Consider the following 23,788-nt stretch of genomic DNA (forward strand, 5'->3'; position numbering starts at 1 on the left):
ATACTATGTGGTCTAGAATGTCATAACATTACATATGTACATATATTAAAATTGTCTTGTAATTTAGAATACTGAGCACAAAACTACGTTCCAACAAAATCCTGGAAAACTTATGAAAAATGTCTGGCTGACTTACTATCACCTTATTTATTATTAGAATACTGGGAAATCTGTGCTTTTAATTGTTTCCTGCCATGTCTTTTTCTACTTGTTTTTAAAAAAAAAACCATTTTACTTGAATATAAAGAAAAGTCTTATATTACTTAATATTCCTTTTACCCAAGTAGTTTGGTACTGTGCAGCTTTGTATATTACTTTGTGAGCATTCAAAACTCAGATGTGCTTCTGTATATCCGAATAGATAGTAGATGTTGTCAGCACTTCTATTAATACATAATGAGGATGTGCCATAGAGTTAGAGATTGAGGAGAATCCTTGCCTGTGTGCTCCTTACTGTTTTAAGGTGGACCTCTTCTGCACCATCAGAGATGGTGGCAATTTGAAAAGCTTACAGGGAGTGAGAAGAATTGGGCTAGGTCATCATTTAATGGTTATGCCAGTAATTAGTACCTTCTTCTAACATTGCATTTGTGTGTGGGGCGGGGAGGGGTTACCAACCCTTACTCTTAAGATAAAAATATAAATATGTACTTTATAGATACATGCATACAGTCATTTGCATCTTAGTTTACTGTATTTAATCACATTTTATCTTGCTATGGTTACTGAAATTTCAAAGGAAAACTTGGACAGTGCTAGTCTGAGTGTTCCAGAAACACTAAAGATAACATTCTTTAAAAAATGATAAGCCATATAAAAATGATTGTAGAATTAACTGAATTTTTGGATGCATGTTTCATTTCCCAGAGCTACTTAAATGCAATAACCCCGATTTATCTTATTACAAGAGACATCTCATTTTCTAATCGGCCTCACTTATAGATATCAATACAGTGCTTTCTGCTAATCTGTTTAGTTTTCATTTATTAAACGGAAATGTTCTCTTGATTTTTTTTTAAACTTTAAAAAGGAATAGTTGGGAATCTAAACCACTAAACAGTCCTTAGCTTAGAAAATTTCCGCATCATGACCAATAAATTTTATTTAAAAGTTTTCTTTGAAGATAGTTTGACTTTTTTCTTAATAGATTAATGATTCTGGCAGAAATTAAGTATGTATGAAACAGGCAAATGAAACTATTGTTTGGATATGTTCTTGGGAAAAAAAAGAATCAAGCGTACATTATAAAAAATTTTGTTTCTCATGTAAGTTAAAGCCGGTTTAGTCATCAGAATATTTAAATAATAAATGTTTTAATAAATTATTATTTTGTTCTTGATAGGCAATAACAAAAGGAAAATGTTTTGTTTCTTTAATTTTCGATTTAATGTTTTTTACCACTCAGTCCAGCTTACTAGTGTTCTAGTGGAACTTAGTAAAACCGTAGCAGCACTGTTACAATTGTGTGATTTTGTGAAATACATCAGCACCACCATGCTTATATCTAGCACTGTACGTACCTAGTAAAATGCTGGAAATAGTTGGCTTCTCTAATAAAAGTATCCTAACTAGCTATTGAGATTACTTTCTTTTTCCCCAAAATAATTTCTTTTACAAATTCTTGAGTTTTCATGTATAAATAGATGAGAAATTATATGCTTCATTCTTAAATTATGTATATATGCTATATTTTCAATACAACTTGTACATTTTTAGCTACCAAAAATGTGCAATCATTTTTACATCAAATTTACATTTTTCTTATTTACAGTTATTTGTAGAAGGTTATTGCAAAACTAGTTGTGCAAGTAGATTACACTGTCAGTACCACATACCAATCTTTGAAGAAAATATTTGCTGAAAAATAAATATTTCTGCACAGAGTATTTCAAAAGCATCATGATTTCATGCTACATTATGTCATAAAGACTAGGAAATATTATGTGTTTTAGTAGATTGTTTCATTATGGTTAAAGCATTCCAAGGTACTTACTTCTTAACCACGTGAGCGAGCTTCTGTGTGTCAGATGACTGATATTTTGAAATGATTACACACATTATTTTTTTGAAATTATTCTTTAACTGGCAAACATTCTGTTACACATTTTACTATCAACAATATAGAATGCAGATTTCAGCTGAAAAGGTAATGAGCCTTTAATTAAAATCAGTAGGTGCCTACGAGATAAAAACTAGGGATTCCTCAATATTTTTATCTTATTTCCTTAGTATTTGGAAAAAGGGCGCCATGTCATTTCAAAGCTATTGTAATTATAGGGACATTTTGATGAAACTGTGGAGTTAATTATAGGATTACTGATCCTTGACTTTTACTCCTAAATAAAATAAGGATGATGGAATGGTGTAGAATTTTCTTAGCAGTCAATATAATGTCATCGTGAAAAAAATACATGGTTTAAAAACTACCAGTTGTAATTATTTTCAATTTAAAAACAAATACAGAGGCAGTACAAAGAACATAAGTTAACCATATAGTGCTTTAAAATCACAGGTGTACCAAATTATTTCGTGTCTCAAAATATAAATAAACTGATGGAAGTCACAGATGTCAATGTTGAGTACAATTTAGTAATTCATCTAAGTTTTGACATTAGCTTTTCAAAAATAACCATGTTAATATTGCCACTTTATGTAATAAAAATATATTATTGGGATCACTTCTGTAATAATTGTTGCTATTCTCCTTTAAAAGTTTGTGATTAGTAGAACAATAATATTGGTCAATTGCTTGTATGATTCTGTGTACTTCAATATTGCATCTCTGTAGACAATTTATTCATAGTAATAGCATGTTAGTTTTAAGTAATGTCTTGTAAATCATCTCTCAACTTCCACTTAATAATTTACATAAATAAACCTTGTGATAATTTCTTTTCATGCAGCCAACTAATAATTCTTGTCACCCTGTGAATTTCCTTTCCTGTGTTGCATATTCTTAAAGCAAAGTGTACCACAGTACATGGAATGAATTATTCTAAGCTTGGGCACATATCAATCACAATGCCAAATACTTTATAAAGCATTTAAAAACACGATCCTTTTAGTTTTTAAAATATTAGCATCAATTCATTAAAAGTTAAATAGAACCACAAGAAATCAGCTGTGAATGAGAACAGCTGAGAAGTGGGGGAGAGGGGAGGAGTGATTGCGTACCTAGAAAATAATTGCAGTGCAAATAAATGTATAATTTTATGGATGTTGGTCAAAGGCGATGTTTGACAAGTATTGGGATGTTTTAGCAGAAGACATGTCCCTAACACTGGTGTTCTTCTACTCTGAGCAAATGGATCTTTGCGAGTTGGGTGAGAATCCCTTTATAGATTTTTATCAGAGAGGGCAAATGCGGCCATTGTTGGGTGACGGAAAGAGCAAAGGAACGGTTTTAGAAGACCTACTAGTAGGTCGTGCTGCTGCACTTCTAGCATAATACACTATTTCTGATGATGCACACGTCACATGATGATCTTACAGTTTTATGGTGCCTTATGGTTTACAAAGCACTTCCACGTATGTATTTCACAGGTTCCTCAATACATCTCTTCAAGATATTGAAGCTATTGCCTCCACTTTTTTGTAGTTTTGGATACTGGGCCTCACTGAGAGTTTGTCATGAAAGTGAATGGAGAAGGTCAGATTTGAATTTAGATTTCTCATACTGACTCTCTTGCTATTTCCACAATTATACACTAGAGCGCAGGCAGTCTAAGTCTGTATATAGCTGTGCAATGAAGGAGGGGGGACTAGATGCCCGGAAGAAACCATTGCAACTGTAAAATCCTATTTTCTGGAAAAATAGGAAGTGTACTTTCTTTCAAAATTGTACCTTGAAAATGTGTTTTCAAATATCCATTTGGGAATTACATCATGGATCTAAAGAGGGGCTTCCACAGTGAGCCATCCTTTACAGCATACATTCTGGTAGTGCTGAATTTGACCGATCACCTTTGCATACTGGGCATTTAACATGGAATCGGAGTGGATGAGTTTATAACAATGATATTCATACTCACTGTTATTGTAAATAGTATTTTAAAGCTATAAACACAATAGTGCAAAATACAATGAAGAGAGAAAACAATAGCTACATTTGTGTTTTTCTGAATCAAAAACATTAGTCTTGGTAACAGCTGTTTAATTGGAGACATAGCACATTGTGCAAAGGCTAAATTGTGAAATTAATTTGTTTTCCTGATTGTTTGAATATCGTGTTCCTGGACGAGAACCAAAGAATCTAGCACTTTTTGAGCACCTACTATGTGCCAGGCACTTTACAATGTGGTATCTCATTTCCTCAAGCTTCTTTAAGGCAGGTGCCAGTATCATATTTACAGATTCAGGAAAAAGACTCAGGGAGGTTAATTAACTTGCTCAGTGTCACACAGCTATTAATGAACAAAGTCACACTGAGCCCCAAGTTGGTCTGACTGAAGAGTCCATTCTGTTAGTTGTTGATCTTCAATTTTCATGTGTGTCAAGATCTTATGGGGGAGGGCTTGTTAAAGGATGGCTGCTGAGTCCCACCCCTATTGTTTCTGATTTAATAGGTCCAGGTGGGGCCCAAGAATATGCATTTCTAACAAGTGTCCAGGTTGTTGGTGCTAGTGCTACTAATTTGAGGACCACACCTATCATTTTGTCTTCCAAGTGTGTCTTTGAACTTATGTGATACACATTTGTTTTACTACAAAAATAGGATTCGAAACTTAAGCTTTGAATTATTTCTTTTTTAGTAATTTATAAAAGTTTTGATGTGCAATAAGAAATCTACTTCAATATATTGATCTACCTTTGGTTGTAACCATAGATAAGCAGTTAAAGATTAGGCTATATTATAAATTAATCAAAGTTGCAATTCATTTTTAGCAACCAGCTCTACTGAATTCCTTTTTCTAACCATGGAAAGTATTCAGAGAAAAGATGCTGTTAACAATTATTATATTAGATATGCCGATGAGGTGATAAATGTTATTCTTACGTAATATATGATGGTGTTTTAAAATAACATTTGGATAAGGGCATTGTTCTTTTAGGCATTTTGGAACCGTTGCAAGAGATCATACTCCAAAAAGATCTTGTAAGCAACCTGATGCCAAATGTCTCTATGACCTTATTTAATTTCCGTATCTCCTGACTAGAAGAGTTGGAAGTTCAGCTGTGATGACCAACCCATTTTAATGGACTTGAGAGACGATGCTGTCCTATATGCTCCCTGCCTTTGTATATTTGCTAATCACGTGATTATTAAAAATCCCGCAAGAACATCACCATTTTTCATTCCTGGATTTTCCACTAATTGGAGCATGGGACTCCCGTATAGGGTAAAATTATAAGTCCAAATTTTAACTCTCTGCCCAGCAATTAAATAACAGCAGGAACATATCTAACTCCAATAAACTTTAGATTTTAGATGACATTTTATTTAGGTCTGGGACCAGGTAACAATATGTTTAGGTGGAATGCAGAAGGTGTTATGTTAGTGCTTCCAGTGGCCTAGAAGGAGAGCAGTTGCCCTGCTGATGCTATTATTGGCTGCAGCAATTGAACCTGGTTTCCAGCAGGATCCCGCAATGGAGGGGTCAGATTGATTTTGCTACAGCCCATGGGGAAAGTGACGGTGATTTCAGGCATTAGATCTTTGGCTGGGACAAGGGGATGGATTTTGTAAATTAAGGTAATTTCCTTGGTCATCTATAAGTCATTTTAACCACTGAGTCTTCTGATATTTATGCCTGAGTAGTAAATAGCATCTTTATATTGCTCAGGCTCTTTTTAAGCTAATATCCTGAAGGAAGGAACCTTTATAATTCTGTCCAACTCTGAGACTTAGATTTTAATATCATGCAATTAATTCATAGCAAGGAATTAGGAAGGAAAAGGTTTGTGTTATTCTAGAATTTAAACAAGCTAGATGCTTGCACACTGTTCCCCACCTTCCCATTCCTTGCTTAGTTTTTATTAAGTGTATCGGCTTCATATGGAAAGTTGAATTATATGCATGTCACACCAAATGTTGGAGCTGAAGCATTCACTAATCAAACAATCAGATCTAAATTCCTCACCTGCCAAATTCTCTCTTCCTACAAATGAACAGTCTCTGGTGAATTTACTCTGAATTTCCCTGGAGGTTAGGCTAGAAATCCTTATGAAATGTGTTGCAGCTGAAAAAATGTGCTAAATGTGGAAATAAAATCTCTACATCGTCCTCTGAATTACAGTTAGTTAGCCATTTCTCTCTCCCTTGTTAGGCACCCACAAATGTTCATTGAATGAGGAAATAAAAGCATCAGTGAGTCCCTACGTTTCTATCTGCATCACACCAAATGGTTTGGGAAGCTGGTTAAAATTATTATACTTTTATTGAATTGACTGGTCATTTTGCCATTTGTACTTGATTGCATATGTTTTGGTTTTTCAAAAATTAAGCAGGGATTAACATGTCTACAGACGGCTTCTCTCACAAATTATCAATTTATGTGACCATTTAAAACTAAGGAGCAATTTAAGGTCACTTCAATCATATTTTAAATAGTGCAATAGTTTTTGTAAATTTAAATAAATTGTATTTGAAGCTAATATATTAGTATCAATGGTAAAGGTAAATCAATAGATTACATTTCTACCCTAGAGGGATACCTATTTAATAATGTGCACAGGTATAATGTTTTTTAAAAAATATGTGAGTGCAAGAATTAGCAATGGACTAAGAAAACAACAAATTTCAAAATTTTGTTCAGGAGGAAAGGATATGGTATTAAAGACTGGTTCAGTCTAAATAAAATTGTATGTTTAAAATTGTACTCAAATGAATTGAAAAAGAAAACACCTTAACTAGAACTTAACTAATCAGAATCTTAAATTAACTTGGAATTTTTTTCTGTACATTGATTTTATGAGCAGTGTATGCCTTCCTCCTCAAAAGAAAATCTAACAGTTGAAGATACTAAAATGTATTCCATTGTATGTTCCGATATTCTGGGGTCAGTATATATTCAGCCCAATCTATATTTAATAGATTTTCATTTAATCTTCCATTAGCAAAGGTGTTTGAATAACCAAATAAAATTGAGATTTTACTGCTGGTGTGTGCATTTCCTTTATAGGCAGGTAAATGCACATTGTTTTTCTACAGCTGGGACTAGAAAGCCAAAGAACAACATATACTTAATGGAAGTTAATTTTGCCATGCAAATCCACTAACATTGCACATTTTTTGAAAACTATGTGTGGCCACTCTTTTGATCAAATTCAAGGTTGCCCTAAAACATGAATTGGAAGAAAGCTGTGGATAACAGTTCATGTCAGTCACACTTCAGCAGTTCTTCCTCCCTTGCCCCCACCCCCAAATTAGAGAATCTTGTTTCTAATCATTCAAGGAAATGTTCCAGTGGAAAATATTTTAAGTAGATTGTAAATGCAGTTAGTGACAGAATTTTAAATAGAAAGGCCTCATTAATGCTTGCCTATATTCATGTATTTGGAGATGTCTTCCTATACTGTCAGAGATTTATAACTCTAAAACTGCACTTTTTTTCCAGTGTGGTGGAATGAATGTAAATTAATTATAAATATCCCGGTCCACAAGGGCATCTGTTCTTAAAAGTAACTAAGTTCCCTTTCTCCGCCTTGAACTTCCTTGAGGATCATCTGAGTTGCTTCCATAAACAGTTTTATCCCTTGGTTTCGCATTTGCTTGAAGGCATTTTCATAACAAAGTACTGATTTAGTCAAAGCAGTAAATAGGAGTCTCCATGCAAGAGAAATTGGAGTTTCCTAACATGCACATGATTTAAAAAATAAATAAATAAAATAAGGTGCCTTGAGATGCTGGCAGTTTTAACATTTGGAACAAAGGAGTTCATATGCATATTTACATCCTAACTGCTCACTTTTACCTTACAAGCTTCAATTTAGGAAAATATACAGTACTTTTGCATATAATGGTAACTTTGAGCCCCTGAGTCAAGTAGAGAGGATTTAAATACAAAAAGGAAAACAGCCATTTAAAAGCACTTATATTGTATGTGGAGTAAATAGTACAAAATGCTTATTTCCCTGGAAGACCAGGATCAGAAACATGCCTATGAAGACCCAAGATTCCTGCAGTGCTTGGGGATGAATCTGTCAAAGAAGGATGCCTCGTTGGATGAAGGTAAGTTTTTCTTTGCCGTGAGTGAAGCTCTAAAGAGAGATCACTGTCTTGTTTTAAAAGTGAAGTCAAGTTGTCTTCCGAAGCTGTGTTCAGATGCATGCCACTTGAGAGGGATTCTTTGGATTTAAGTTTAGATTTTTCAAGGTCTAGAAATTCAGGACACTAATAGAAAGAAAACATGTTTTATAATTCATTTGGACAGATTGCTAAAATTACACTCATGAAATCTAAATACCTTTCCACATAAACCTGTATTCGATGAATGGTATTATCCAATCTTTCCTTCCCAAAGATGGATCAAAAATTGGAGGTTGGGTATCAGTTTAGGTAATTCTGAACAATCATTTCAAGAACTTTGATTTTATTCTGAAGTCAGATCATATATATATATATATATATATATATATATATATATATATATATATGTATATATATTCCATTATTTTACATTGAGTTTTTCAGATGAGTTTTAATTCAAATTCAAGACAAAACTGGGATAGGAAACATAGGTCATTTGGTGACTAGGAAGTATAAAGAGGAGAGAAAAGGAAAAAGGGAAGAAAATCACCAGTCCTTAGTCAGAAAATGTTATCTAAATCCACTGACAAGAGCAAAGGACATGGTTTTGTATGTTTCCCAGCCATTTAAAACTAGTTTGAGATAAATAAATGTCTCCTTTGTATATTAGAAAGATTGCATTATTTTCATTCTGCGTATTTCCTCCTGTTACTAATGTTTCATTTCCCAGAACATCTTGCACTAAATTCTCAAACTTCTAGAAGTTTTATAAGATTGTTCTGTAAATCCTTATTTAAATCATCATCCTTAGGTCCAGTTAGGCCACAGTGTTTAAGTAATTAAGAATGATTCCTAAAATAGAATTCCAAGAGAGTTAGACATTTCACATTAACGTAATTCAAAAGGGGCCATTTCGAGGGCTTCAGAGGCGACATAAAGGAAACGATCATTCCTTATCATTCTTCAGGTGAAAAAAGATGTAGAGGTCTCATGTGATGGGTGGGGAGCAGATAACTGATTGCACTTGAACCTCAGATCTTCTCTGGCCAGCTGCTATTTCTCTTCCCCTTCCTTCCTGAGACCCTGTCCAAGGGTAACTTTTGTCACTAGAGCAAATTACAGACTTTTCTCTGAAGAACTTTTTGGACCCAGGGCTATTCCTTTGCTTTCATAGTTGTACTATATATAAACTTAAGTAGATTGATTATTGAAAAAAGCTTTTCCTTATAAAAAATGTTAGTGTTTTAAGATTATTCTTCAAAGTCCATTGTTCTCAGACTTTAAATGAGCGTAAGAATGGGGGTGCTTGCGTAAAACTCTGATTACAGGACCTATTCCCAGAAATTTGAATTAAGAAGAGTGGGAATCTGCATTTTCCACAGCACCCAGATGCTTCTGTTCAGGTGGTTCCTGGAACACACTTTGTGAGACATTGTTGGTTGTACACTATACTCACTTGTGAGGAAGGACTGAAACTTCGATCTGTCTTGATGGATGCTCCTGGGTGACTGGTTCTCATCAGGTGGATCATGGGTCTCTGATACTCTGCTCCTGCAGTTACCATACTGTAGGCTGGGGGGACCACAGCGGTTTGTTTCTGCAGCAACTGTAAGATGGTCTGGATGTCAGCGGTCATTTGGGATTCAAGTCTGCAGGACAGATAGAAATGGGGGAAGACAGTCCCCAAATAGTTCAATCATTGCAAAGAATTGGAGAAAATTTCAGCACCACTATTGTGTATTGGTTTAACATGATTTCAAATGCATTTGTTTATTACTTAAGTGGAGTTGTTTTAATCCGCCTGTTTATGACAAAGACAAAAACAAATTGGAGAAGTGAAGTTGTTTTGATAGAAGACTGAAGCAAGTTGTGTCAAGATGTCATCATCTCATTTTAGCAGCTGAACTGCTGAAAGGCCCTTGGGGGCTTATCTGATAAGAACATGTACACAAGCAATGATGGCAAGGGAACATTTAGACTATAAATCCTGAGAATTTGTGAGAACAGTCTGAGAGTTTTAATCTGGGCATAGTGACATCTCACTGACCTAAATAGCTCTCCGAAGGTCTTGAGACATTTGCTCTTGCTGCGGCAAGGTGACTCTTTGGTCGGCAGTGGAGCTAAACAGTGCATCAGTCTCAGGAAGAGAAGGGACATCTGTCCCTGCTTCCACGAGGCACTCCTTGTCAGCAGTGACACAAAGCCACACAATGGCCCCTGGAGTGATAACTCTTGGAAGCAGCCTAGCCTGTCCACAAACACTGGTACCTTTGTTCCCTAGCAATGTACTCTAGCAACAAGGGAGTTTTATTTTTGTGCTGGCACCTGGATGTCAGTTCTTGGTTGGCCAAGTGCCCCTCTCAAGTGCCTACTCATATAGAAGGAACACCTCATCTAAATTTGGACTTTATTCTTTTCCCCTCCCCTTGCCTTGAACAATAGTGTAATGAATCTATCATTGCTTTGGAGTATGTTATTTCTTTATTTGGCTTATTAAGAGATATTATCCTGTATACTATTAGCTTGTGAAATTATAATTCCCAAAGCAAACCTCTGTTAAATAAATTGCTGGCAAAATCAGTCTCTCAGCATAATTTTGTCGCCCAAACTAAACGACTACCAACAAACGGAATTATGGTCCTGCTTTAAACAAGAAGGACAGGAGAGGGAGCACAGAGATTCTCTCCTGGCAGATGCTAACTTTCTGTCTCACTAAACGGTTCTGATAAAGAACATTGCTTTCCTGCTCGGTGAATAAGATATTAAGAGAAAAACAGCTGAATCAAATAGACTACATTTTTACAATGTACAGTGTATTACATTTTTACAATTAAGCTTTATTGATTTCAAAATGTAAAACACTGAGATTGTGTTATTAATCAATAATGGTCTTTGCTTTTTAATCAAGCTTTGCTGTTTCTTGTCACCTATATTTACTCTACAAAAAAAGAGATTTGGTAGCATTTTTCTTTCATAGTTAACAACAATTGGATAATTTCTTATGTGTTTCAAATTTATATTACCTTTATTTTACTTTGCCTCTCTCCTATTCACATCATGAATCATATATTATACATTGTAGTCTTTCTGTAAAGTTAAGTACTGTTCAATGCTAAATTTCTCTCCCATCTACCATTCTGGGCCTTTGATATTTAAGGCAGAGACAAAACATAAAAGTTCACTTGCTTCTATCATCCATCTGGCTTACAAAATACCAATCTGATCATTTTTCCTCAAAGCTCACAACTAGCCAACTGGCTTGCTAATTTCATTCAAATTTTAAATTAAAATTAAAGGGAGAATAGCAAAATATAATAGGTCTGATTCCCCCTCATTGCACGTGTATTATCTTAGGCTTTGCAATGGCATTGTAGTCGATATGAGTCAGGAAAGAACCTGAGGCTGGAGACATTTATGGGTAAATAACTTGACCCAAGCTTCCTATAAGTAGCTAGTAAGTAGCACAGTTATGGCTTTAGGCTAACCAATCACAAGTACTGTGCAAGTATTGTGGTGCAGAAATCACTGCTGTCCCCGTCATTCATCCATTCATTCACTTACTTTTTTATTCAATAAATTAAATAGATACTTAGGCCTGGCAGTAAAGAAATGGGCAGTTACCTTCTCTCAGCCACAAGAATCAAAGAAATTCAAGTTCAGACCACACTTATATCAATTCTTATGTGTTATACAGTGTGCATTTTATATATGTTATGGGTAAAAGATCAAAGTGGCTTGGTATAAATAGGGGGAGAAAAAAAGCAAATGTATTAAGTAACTACATATGCTTCTCTAACCAATAATAATTACGGCAAGTTCTTACACTTTAATTACGAATTATTGACTCTAAATAAATAATAATCTGTTTTAATTTTCTTATCTATGTTTCAATTTGCAAGACTTGAATTTGACATTTGGGGATTAGATATGGACCTCAGCACCAGGCGATTTTAAATGAAATTAAATTTTATAGTTGTGTATATTTGTGTGCACATACATTTTAATGTGTTTATTGTTTGAAACTGTTCAGCTCTGGCAGAAAGATTTGAAAAAGCAGTAAAAACAACAAACAGTATTGTTGAAACACATACAAAATATTAAGGAGGTAGTAAGTAAACCGGTAGCTTGTGTGGTCTAGGCATAACTCATAGGATGTGCTAAGTATAGACAATGTGTAAGCAAGTAGCTTGTTAGACATGGGCAGAATTCCTAAGATGTATTAAACACAGACAGCATACTAGTAACCTGTAAGACATGCCAAAGACAGAATAGAAATATGATGTAGCAAACCAGAGTGTAGCTATACATAGAAAGAAATGGAAAGAACAATTTATTTTCATGTCACCTCTGGGCAGACAACTGTTATCCCAAAATTTGGTCACCCATTGGTGACACATAGTATAGACTCATTTTGGCTTCATATGTGCTATACTTACAAATGGCCAAGAAAACACATGGTTGTTCAGCAAGCTAATTACAGATACAGCTATGACCAGGTACACTTGGCCTTACATCTCTGTGACAGCGCAAGTGTCTGCCATTGGCCCAGGGGAATTTTGTCTGCGGACCCCTTAGTGGAAACCTCTGGTCTTAGTAACCACACCATCAGTAGAGAATGCTGACGTGGCATTTATGAACACAAGGTAAAATCAGAATTCAGGGGGTGTGGTCCTTCTACCATGCTTGCACTTACTAGAAATGTGTTCATTAGAACATCTGGCTCTCCTCATCTCTCATTGTGTGTTTTAGTTGATTTGAACATTTTAGTTTGCTTGATTCATGTAGTTTTTCACCTTGCCTGGTGGTATCCATGGAGACTACTTTTGAATCAAGGTAAAGTCCCACACGAACCACAACTAAAGCAGCTGTATCCAACTCATTCATATATTTTTTTCTGTCTTATGGACCAGTTTAATTTTAAACAATCCACTCAGATTTTGATTAAGGAATTCCATCCTCCCTAAAACCAAATTTATTCCTCATTTTAAAATAGTATATATCAAAGATGGAGGGAAAAGGTGAGGATATGGGCTTCAACTCTAACATTTTCAATTCAATCTCATTTTAACAAGTTGACTGAATAACTAAGTGTTTAAATAATTTGTCAATACTTAAAAAAAAATCCATAATACATAAGCAAGTTACCATAAAACATTCCATAATACATAAGAAACAACCAAAATGGGTAAAAGAAAGATTTAATGAGGAAGGGTGTTTGTCAACAAGCTAAATATGATTATTTTGAGGAAAAAAAAAAGGACTTTTCTTAGGCAGCTGGTGTGGATGATATACTAATTTTACAGCAAGTAAAGAAATAAATAGTATTTACACTGCCAGAAGTATGAAATGTTCTAAATAAATGCTCTTGGCAACACAGATTAATAATTTGTCAACTTCTGAATAAGTATGCGTAGAAGGAAAATATGAGATTATGGCAGGAGGAATTTGCTGTTTACAAGGAATAAAGCAAGAACCCAACCAAGGGCTTGAGTTATATTCTCCTTTTGCCCCACCATTGCTTATACCTGTTAAGTTGTGCTTGAAGCAAATCTAATCTTTGCTCTACATCCGCATATGTGAGGTCACTTTCGGTTTCAGAGATTCCCCAGGCAGCTCGCGGAAGTGCTGAGGGACTAGACTCATCAGCCTGAGTCTGGACATTTTCTCGTTCCCAGCTTCTTGTGTCAGAGATATCTGTGGGAAATAGCAAGATGGATGTCAATTTCTTTGGGTGTCCATTTGCATCAGTTACACAGGGATGTCCACAATACAGGCAGGAAAGCATATGGAAGTATAACCCAAAGACATGGGGAATTGTGGATCACCCAGAGTGACTCAGGGACTTGTCCAGGAGTCTCAATCAGCTGCATCCCACCACCCTGACCCTGTTGGCCACTGCCCCAATCCATTTCCATATGAATAAAAACATATTAGCTGTTTGAGTCTTGGATATAATTTTGTCTTCTTTCTCTTTGTGCTAAGAGAAAACATGTATGGCCATCCCAAAACTCTGATTTAGAGAGCAGTTATTGTGCACTTTTATATTTGGGAAGAAACAGCACCATTTATTTGTACTGCTTCATCTTGGGTTTAAGATTTTAGGGCTCTTTCCCACAGGATAATTAGCATACTTCATGATTCAGAGTGGCTCCAAGGAGGAGCCATGGGGAAGTGCCTACCTTCAGGGTGATTTTCTTAGGCTAACCCAACTCAAAACAGAGCCAAGGAACCATAAGCCATTAACAATGGGAAGGGTCCTAAAGATCCTCCTCTAGTCCTGTGACACTCATTCATGCTTCTATGTCTCCTTGTAGCTCCTTCTGCACCGTCCTTTAATATGTTCATGTTAACTTCCAATGTTTTTTCTTGTGGCTCTTTTATTCAGAATATTTTTATGTCACTATATTTTAAAACATATTGCTTATCTATTCAAGTTCTCTTCTCAAATGTTCTGTGTCTCTGTTATGTGCCAGACAGTCTGTTAAATGTGGAGGAATTAAAGACGAAGAAGACATAGGGCCTGAACTTGAGAAATTCAATCTAGCAAGGTTTTGATAATTTTCCACACAAGGATTCCTTTTCTGAGCTTCTTTTAATTTGCAATTTCTCCTACAACATGTATTTGCAAGTTATCACTATCTGAGGGCAAATATAACATCTCATTTTCTTCTAATTTTTGTCATATACATATACTTTTAACGGCTTTTGTTATGCTTTCTTACTTTCTACATTTTACATATCTAGAGAGGGCTTAAAATGATTAAAAGTTTGGAAAATAAAACCCATGGGAAAATACTCGTGGAGTTGAATTTATTTTACAGATAAAGAAGGAACAACATTTCTTCCTTATGAGGAGGGCTGGTAGAAGGAAAATACAACCTAAAACTGGTCTTCATTTTCACATGGAAACAGATTTGAAGTAGAGAAAGTGATTTTGGTTTGATAGACTTTTTTTTTTTTTGACAAGTAGCTATAATTAAACAGTGACAAAAGTTATGTAAAGTTAAGGAATTTATATCCTTGGCTATTTAAAAAAAAAAAGAAAGTAACCAATTTGGGGAAGATTAGCTATAATTCTAGAAATAGCGAACAAGATTTGTAGAACTTCTTGAAATTCCTTCCTTTCCTACAGTTTATCCAAAGTACAGCATTCCCTTTCTCCAAGTAGCAGACACAATTTCTATATTCTTTCTTCATGGTTTTTCTATCATTATCCTTTTATCACTGAATACACAGAAATTTCTCTAATGAGGTGCCTACAATTTCCTACAATTTCTGCTTCAATTGGGTGAAGCTATAACAAAGGAATTAGCATATACAAAGCCAGTTTTGGAAAAATATAAGTTCAGGGTTTTCTCTTCTGTTGAAATGGCTAACAGATCTCAGAGAGCTCCCTATGAATTCCAGCATGGTTATGATTAGATTTCCTTAGCCTGTGGGATCCTGGTGTTTTGTTTTCTTTTGTTTTTTTGAAGTAACAGTGTATAATTTCCTTTGATATTTACCAAACACAGCAAAATGAAAACAAACAAAAAACCAATAATATTGCTGGAGTTTTTACTAGTATATCAGCAGATTTTCACTGAAAAGTATGGTTTATTATTTACCATACTGACATGTGACTATTTAAAATGCAAAACAATAATATGATGTCTTAGTACCCTAGTTTTTCAATTTTGGAGCAGCAATACCAAACAAACATTCAGAACACACATATTGATGATTTGGTGATGCCAATGTTTATCCCTGTCTAGATGCCTGTTAGCTAGTTGATATAGGAATTTTTAAAGAAGACAATAAGAAATGATAGGATGGAAATGACATATTGTGCTCAAAAATTTTGTGCCAAGAAAGTGTACAGAATTTCTGCCTATGCTTAATAGCTCTTTCATTCTCAAATTATGTATAATGAATTGATGTTTAAAGAACAATGGTGAATCACATGCAATAAATTATGTAGGATTATATTTTTCTTCAGTACTAAAGAAAACAACTGATTATGTTCTCTGAGAAGGAATGAATAAAAATATAAACTTAGATAGAGGCTACCTTGATTAAAATTTACTCTTTTATTAAAGTCTTGATATGTGTCATTAGCTGATTTTACCAGCAATATAAAAAATAAAGAAGTTCAAAGAGGGAATCCTGGTTAGGGTCTTAACAAAATGAACATCCCTATAGACACTTTCTAAATATAGCTCAGAAAGCATCTGCACTTTGTTGCCTTGGAAAATGTTGCTATAGTTGCAAGACATTTCTGGAACTGGATGAACAGAAAGTAAACTTTCACTTTTCTCTGGGTACACAATTTTCCTAGAGTCAATTTTTGACTCAATCTAAATAGATCAGAGTCTGCTTAATTCTTTTTTTTTTTTTTTTTTTTTTTTTTTAATTTTTGCCTAAAGGTGCTTTTCTGTTGGATTCAGCATGACAAATGACAGGAATGTGAGTAAGTGAAATTTCCAATTAATGATAAAACTAAAATTTGTGGGGATTTGTAGTTCAAACTGCAGGAGTTACAGCTATACAATATAAATATGCATTCAAATTCTCAAACATTCCATAGTACCTCACCTTAAAAAGTCATTAAGGAATGAAATTTTCAGGGTATGAAGTTTTAGAATTCTTCATTGGTTGATGACATTAATCAAGCAGGTGTGTCTCATTGATGCTATATGATATGAATTATGTTTATTCAAGCCACATGCATATTTAGCTATGTATCTTCATGGTCATTTTTGTTTTATTTGAATGGGGATTGCTTTGTAAATTTTTGAAAATTAAAAAATTTTAGATATTAAAATTATTTTTTAGAATACTATTTTTTATTATGCATATAGAATAGATAATTAAAAATAATTGGAAATAGTAACAAAGAAAAACATAAGATGAAGGGCATGAGAACTCACTGTCAGCAAGAGGCATTGTAAAGTTAAATAAAATCCCAAAATTATATCTTTAACAACTTAACACTTGAAATTCTAAAACTCAAAAGGAAAACAACAAAAAATACCTTTCAAAAGATCAGGTCATCATTATACTGACTTTTAGAGATAGTAGAGACGGTTCAGCAAGTTCTTCAGAACTTTTGACTTCCATGAAACAACCTTTTTCTATTTTTAGCACTTCCAAGAATTCATTTTCATAAATAACTAAAATGGGACCTTTGGTAATCACATCTAATATTCCATTCTTCCATTTTGATAAATGAGGTACTATTTTCATTCACTTCATCAAGATTTTAGATTGTCCAGAGAACATTTGCATATATTCTTAGCTTATGTCAATGTGGGGTCATGGCAAAAGCAGATTTATAAGATAGGGAATGTAAATGTGGAAAAATCTAAAGCCTAAACATCCTAGATTCAATAAAACTTTCAGATATTTGTCAGATATAGTTATTTCAAATAATGGTGATGATGATAGGTAATATTTACTTACTCTGTCCCATAATTTTGCTATCATGCCAGGCTAAGAATATCCTATTTTTCCTTCATTTCTGTTATATTCTTTTGATTTTTTGCTATGCCTTATTCATCTCTACATTTTTTGTATATCTCTGGATATATCCAATAATTAAAGTGTTAGAAAATAAAACTTGTGAATAAAACTAAACCAAATTGGGGATTTTATTTCAGAGAAAGTAAGCATACTATCGTATTAACAACCGCAGTTGACTAGCTGATTAGAAAATATTATTCCTATTTTAAAGATGTGCAAACTGAGTTTTAATGTGGTCTACTAGTCACTTATCCTAAGCCATAAAGGAAGTAAATGACAGAGTTGTGGTTGGAACCAAAGTAGTCTAAGCCACACCTATTGTAGCACCCACTTAGATCTAGCTCCTGTTTATTCTAAGTTAATTGTTCTTCCACAAGGTAGTTCTCAAGTGTTCCTGAATTTTTGATTGGTTTGCATCAAATTTGCATGCATCAAGCATTATTACTCTTCCCATGCATATTTCCTACAACAAAACCCATATATTTGTGTGTCCTTTTTGGTAGAGATGTTAAACAAATGTTTTCAAATGAGTTGAATCAAGAGCATACTTTATGTAGGGGTATTCCCCCCATTTTTCTCATAATTCCCAGTAAACAGATTTTTTTTGGCATTTAATAAAGTGTTATTGCATGGGACTTTCATTCTATAAAACAACAGGGTTCAGGGTGAGGAGTGGGTCAGAAGAGTAAGAATCAACTGATTAGCTCTCTTAAAATACTCATTGATCCCATCTCTCCATTGGAATAACTACAGTAAACATTCCACAATGTTCTATGTGGCATTACGTTATGTCTGGCCACAAAAAAACCCTCTTAGGTATCATTGCTTAGGAATAATTACCAGTAATCCAGAGTGGTGCAAACACTTTGTACGTGATTTTAACTAGTTGCAATTTTATGAAATCACAAAAGATTAGATTAACATATATCAGTAAGGTATTTGTGGACATTTGTAAAATGTCACAATTTTATGATGAGCACCGAAGACAGACAAACTGATTCTTGAGAAATTTGATTACCTTTGCAAGAGTGACTTCTTTTATCTGTGTGAATTCTTCCTGAGGTGGGCACTGTTTCTTCAAAATCAAGTCCAGTTGCTTTCCCTATTCTTGGAAGTGAATCTGCTATTCCTGAGAAGAGAGGCTTTTGTTCATCTTCAATGGAGGAGATGAAAGATGAAGATCCGCTTTTTTTCTCTTCAAATTGTTTCTTGGAACTCTGATAATTTCTTATGGTATCTACAGAGTCTTCAGGATCATTTGTACTGTTTCCTTTGCCAAAATCTATCAAAGGAACGTTATTTTACAGAAGATAAATAAATGTGGGACTCTATACATATTACACTACTTATACATTAACTACCTTTTTTAATGGTGATGTTCTTTGAATAACTTAAACACGGAATTTTCTATAAAACCACTGGAAAATATTTTTCTTCTTTTTTTCCTATTGAAAATGTTGCTATTTAAGGAGACATATTTTTTTTTTCTTATTTCGGGGGACACTAGTGAAATACATGATTCCTTTCAAAATAAAAATTTATCTAGGATAGTAATAATGTTTATATCTGAGAAAAAAAATATTGGCTAATTTACAACCTTATACATGCTCAATAATCATTTGTATTCTTAAAATCTGGTGCACTATCTCTTTAAGGAAATGAAAACAGAAGGGAAAATGTGTCCCAATTTTAAAATATCACCACAATGCATCCTGTTGTTTGTTTTTAACCTTCACACCCTCTCATCTGTGGTGGCCATTCACACATTGCAAAGGTTAAAACTGGAAGCCTCCCTGTGGTAAAGGCTGGCAGGCTGCATTTTTATGGCAGTTCAATGCGTGTAATGGCTGTGACATTCCAGGCTGGTTGGCTGGGTAGCATATTGTGAAGCATATAAAGCTAAATACAGTAATGAAGGTAGGTTTACATAATTACATTAAAGCCAGTAGTGAATACTGGCTGTTTTATACAGAAATGTCAGGATAATTTCAGCCCTCAGGGTTGTGTTAGAACATATTTCCACAAGAAAAACTCAGAGACAAATCCCAGAACTTGTTTCCATTAGTGTCCTGGGGAGACAGTATAATTCTCCATCTGGTTACTCCTAATAACTAACCAACATATTCCAGAAGGTATATCGTTTTCTAGAGAAATGCTTAACACATTGTCCCCATCTACAATGCCTGCTTGTTCTTTGTTATTTATAGAAGGCCAAATGAACTGATTTAAGGCCACTCCAGAAAAACTTCCAACTATTTTTTAAAAATTCTCATATGGCATAGAAATTAAACAGAGATTTTTTCCTTTCATATATATAATTTAAAATATAAGAACTCAGAAACCAAATCAAGGTGAAAATGGTCAGAGTTTGAAAATCAGTCTGATGTGAAATTGTTATTAGGAGCTAATGTTCTGTCCATTAAAGTTAAATGTAGCAAAAACATATTGCTTAATTTATTTTCTTTAAGAATTCCCACTTGCTCAGTCTGAGAAGACCTTAGACTTTTCCAATCTCAAGTACTGTAGACATCATTGATTACTTAGTGTCACTTGTATTTCTCCACTCAACCACTAATCTAATTGGTTGTAAATATTTAGATCAGCTCTTCCTACACAAACCCTTTTCTCTCCAGTGTCATGGATACAGCCCTCCTTAACCCTGTAAACACTTTTGTCATCTCTTCCTCTGTTTTTCTGTTTTGTTTTGTTTTGATTTTTAACTTGTCCCCTCCTGAAAATTTGATAAAAATCCCCCACTTTATGAATATATCAGTTCATTCCTCAAAAAAATAAGTGTCCAATTTTATGCTACTAAATGTGAAAGAAAAAGAAAAAAAGAGAAAAGGAAAAGCTTCACTTTTCTAAATTATCTTCATACCTGCTCAGTGAATTGCATCAGTTTGCTGCTCCTAAGTAAATCTTTGTGCTGTTTGGCCACCAGTGGGGTTTGAATCAGCTTGGCTTTTAAACATTTTCATAGAATCTTTTCTAGCAGAATCAAATGCAAACTGAATTAACCATTAATTCATAAGGCTCCAATCTAAGTATGGAAATGCTAACATGGATATTTGTAATGAATGCACATCACAAATTACTAAACCATTTTGTCTCTTTAGCTTGAGAGGTCTTGGGAGTTCTCTGCAGATTTTTAAATCCTCACATGTTCCTGATAAAATATTCTGTCCCACCTACTGCATAAACCGCACTCTTAGTTTTTTAATTTATGGCCTAATTTTGGATGCTTAGGCACAAATCCATCAGCTAACATATATTGTTAAATTGAATTATAACTTGTTAATTTCAACTCAGGACAAGTATCCAAAAAATGTGGTGAATGGGGGATTATTATTTAGTTCTGTAGTAAAATAGAGCAAATTACTTCAAGTACGTGATATCTAAATCCTTTAGCAAAAATTCATATAAAAGCAGGATAGCAAAAGAAGAAGAAAAAGTTTGATATATTTGAATTTTCTAATACATAAAGAGAATCATTCCACATTTATTTCCATGTTTATTGCCGATGGACAATCAGCCAGATGCTTCCTGGAACCCAAGCCCTGTGAACAGTTTCTTTGACGCTGCCTGACTGCAACAGCATTTCTATTCCTTACTAAATAAATCAAAGCTGCATATTCCATCATTTAAAATGAAACTTGAAATGACAATCTATTTGTGGATTAAAAATAGAAACTGCTGAGGTTTAGGTTGGAGGTTGACTGATGGAATACATGAAATTGGACTGAAATGCATTATAATTAGCATCCAGGTACCTCTAGATTTTGATGGCCTGTTTTATGTCTGCCTTTTTCTAGTTAAACTGGATTATGGACATTAAAAAGTATTAGGTTCTATTTTTTTTCTTAATGCTATTTTTATTCTATGTAGAAATAGTATTCTGAGGGCAGTAATCTGAAGTAGTTTTACATTTTCCCCTTTGCTCGAAGTGAGATTGTATAATCACTTGTTATCATCATTTTACAAAGAAAACATTTTGCCTGTTTAATTAAGCCTAAAATTTGCTTTCTGATTTAGATGACTGAAAACATTTTTTTGTTTTGTTTTCAAATTCCTTGTTTCTGCAGACTGACAGTTCGTCTCCTCCCCTTTCCGTCATGGTACACAATTCTAAAGCATTTGTGATATGTCCTGTGCATGTCTCTCTGGGTTCAGAATGAATTTAAGAGCATAGAATAAGATTGTCCTGATGGAGTAGCTGACTCATCTGTCTTAAGAATGATAATATAAAATTCTTCCATTTCAAATAATCTGGGAACAAACACTTGTGCTCGCTCCATCTTTTATGGAGTCTTTCTCTCAGATTAATTACCATTTTTATTTTCCAGACTCAACAGGTAGACTCGACTTTTGATCAAAGAGAGTCATTTAATGTGCTCTCTCAACATCTGAGTTTTAGATGTCCTACTGGTAACAATTTTGAGGTAAGCTGAGCCTTTTCCAGCCAGACACATTTAAAAAATTCATTTTTTTGGAAAATTGGAATCTAAAATAATTTTTTTCATTTGATTTCAAGTACCTTAGTTCCTCTCTAGTTTCAAACAATGTTGAAAAGAAACTAGTGTGATTTTTCTATACAAATACAAGATTAAAAAATTAAAACTATATTAAAATTCAATTGAAGATACATTTCTATATTGTTAAAACAGATAACAAAAGTTAATCACCTTTGTTATTAGTGAAGATATTCCAAAAAGATACCAAAGTATAATATGAATATATTTAAAGGCTTAATTTAATAAAATTAGAATTAGACAATGCCTGTTCTATAAAAATAAGTTTAATAATGCGTATATTTATTCCTTCAATAACTTTCATAAAAATTACTTTGGAGAAATGCTTTCAAAACTTACTGACTTTTGGATGACAATCTGAAATCACTAAACCAGTATTACAACGAGATAAAGTTTATTGCTATCCTTTGAAACGCAAGGTGTGATGAGTTCAAAACATTTTTACTCTTATTTTCTTGAACATTATATTTTGTTCACTTGAAATATATGGAAGTACCTATTTTAATAAAAATTATATGGATGGGTGAATGAGAAAATTGCAGCTTTTTCTCCCTATTCTTATGATGCATAATGTCTCAAAATGGGTTCCTGTTTTTTCAGGGCATGTGTGGCAATATCTAAGACCAGGAAAGAGGATGCTGAATATTTTTTTCAATTTGATTTCCACCCCTTTGGTTAGCACAGGCACATCATTAATGGAAAATTTTTAAATTTTCTTGTTTTTCGGACCAGTTACATTGCTGTTGTCCTTGGCTTATTCTCTGCCAAAGATTATTTGGCTCTCTAAATCAGTCATTAGTAACTACTTTGATACTGCATTTTCTGTCAATGGAAAGAGCTAAATATTCCAAACATTTGGTCACAAAAGCACTATCAGTAAAAAATGTGTGTGTGTGTGTGTGTGTGTGTGTGTGTGTATCTCATGTGCCCTTATACATTCTATTGTACTAATATATTATCTATATTATAAAATATACACAATACAAAATTAAAAAAAAAAGTTCCCATAACCCATTGGGTCATATTGGTATAGTCTGAAGTAAGAACAACCCAATTTAATGTTGAAGACTACTTAAAGACCATTTTAACATGTTCCAGACGGTTATGCTTCATTTACTTGTATTATGTGCCACCATGTGATTAATGCTCGTGGCCACCAAATAAGTCATTGAAGATTCATTTTTGTTCTTCACTTTATGTAATAATAACATTTTACTTCCATCTCAGGAGTGATAGTACTACAAGTAACCCCCATATAACACGACTGTTAAGTTCCTAAAATATGTCGTGTTATACGAAACAAAGAACTAATACTAAAAAGGGGGTTAGAAGTCCAATGCGCTATCCATTGCGCCACGGGGCCACCTTAAAAAGAGGGTTAGATTCCAAAAATTAAAAACAAAACAAAACATAGTATTATATTTTTATAATTAAGAGAAATATCTTTAATAAAGCAATTTTCACCAAAAGTATAACATATTAATATGTATTAAATAATGTTTTCCTCGTCATCACTACTAAGTTTTTATTACATTCTGCGTTGTTCAGGGATTTCCCTAATTTCAAATGA

At 33.9% G+C, this 23,788-nt stretch overlaps 1 protein-coding gene across 7 annotated transcripts in view; it reads right to left on the reverse strand.

Annotated features, from left to right (window-relative positions):
- Positions 1-219: 219 nt before the first annotated feature.
- Positions 220-23,788, reverse strand: part of KCNH7 (potassium voltage-gated channel subfamily H member 7) — a 438,357-nt gene continuing 414,788 nt past the window's right edge. For all 7 annotated transcript variants that reach the window (XM_088794493.1, XM_074337138.2, XM_074337148.2 and 4 more), the window contains 4 exons: positions 18,708-18,971; positions 13,714-13,882; positions 9,645-9,837; positions 220-8,332 (listed from right to left, as the gene is read on the reverse strand). In XM_088794493.1, coding sequence (XP_088650619.1) covers positions 8,066-8,332; positions 9,645-9,837; positions 13,714-13,882; positions 18,708-18,971 — 893 coding nt within the window. In that variant the 3' untranslated portion in view covers positions 220-8,065. The remainder of the gene's footprint in view (positions 8,333-9,644; positions 9,838-13,713; positions 13,883-18,707; positions 18,972-23,788) is intronic.

The sequence above is a fragment of the Rhinolophus sinicus genome, chromosome 17 (assembly GCF_057876585.1).
Source record: "Rhinolophus sinicus isolate RSI-liver-muscle chromosome 17, RSI-T2T, whole genome shotgun sequence".
Classification (NCBI taxonomy): domain Eukaryota; kingdom Metazoa; phylum Chordata; class Mammalia; order Chiroptera; family Rhinolophidae; genus Rhinolophus; species Rhinolophus sinicus.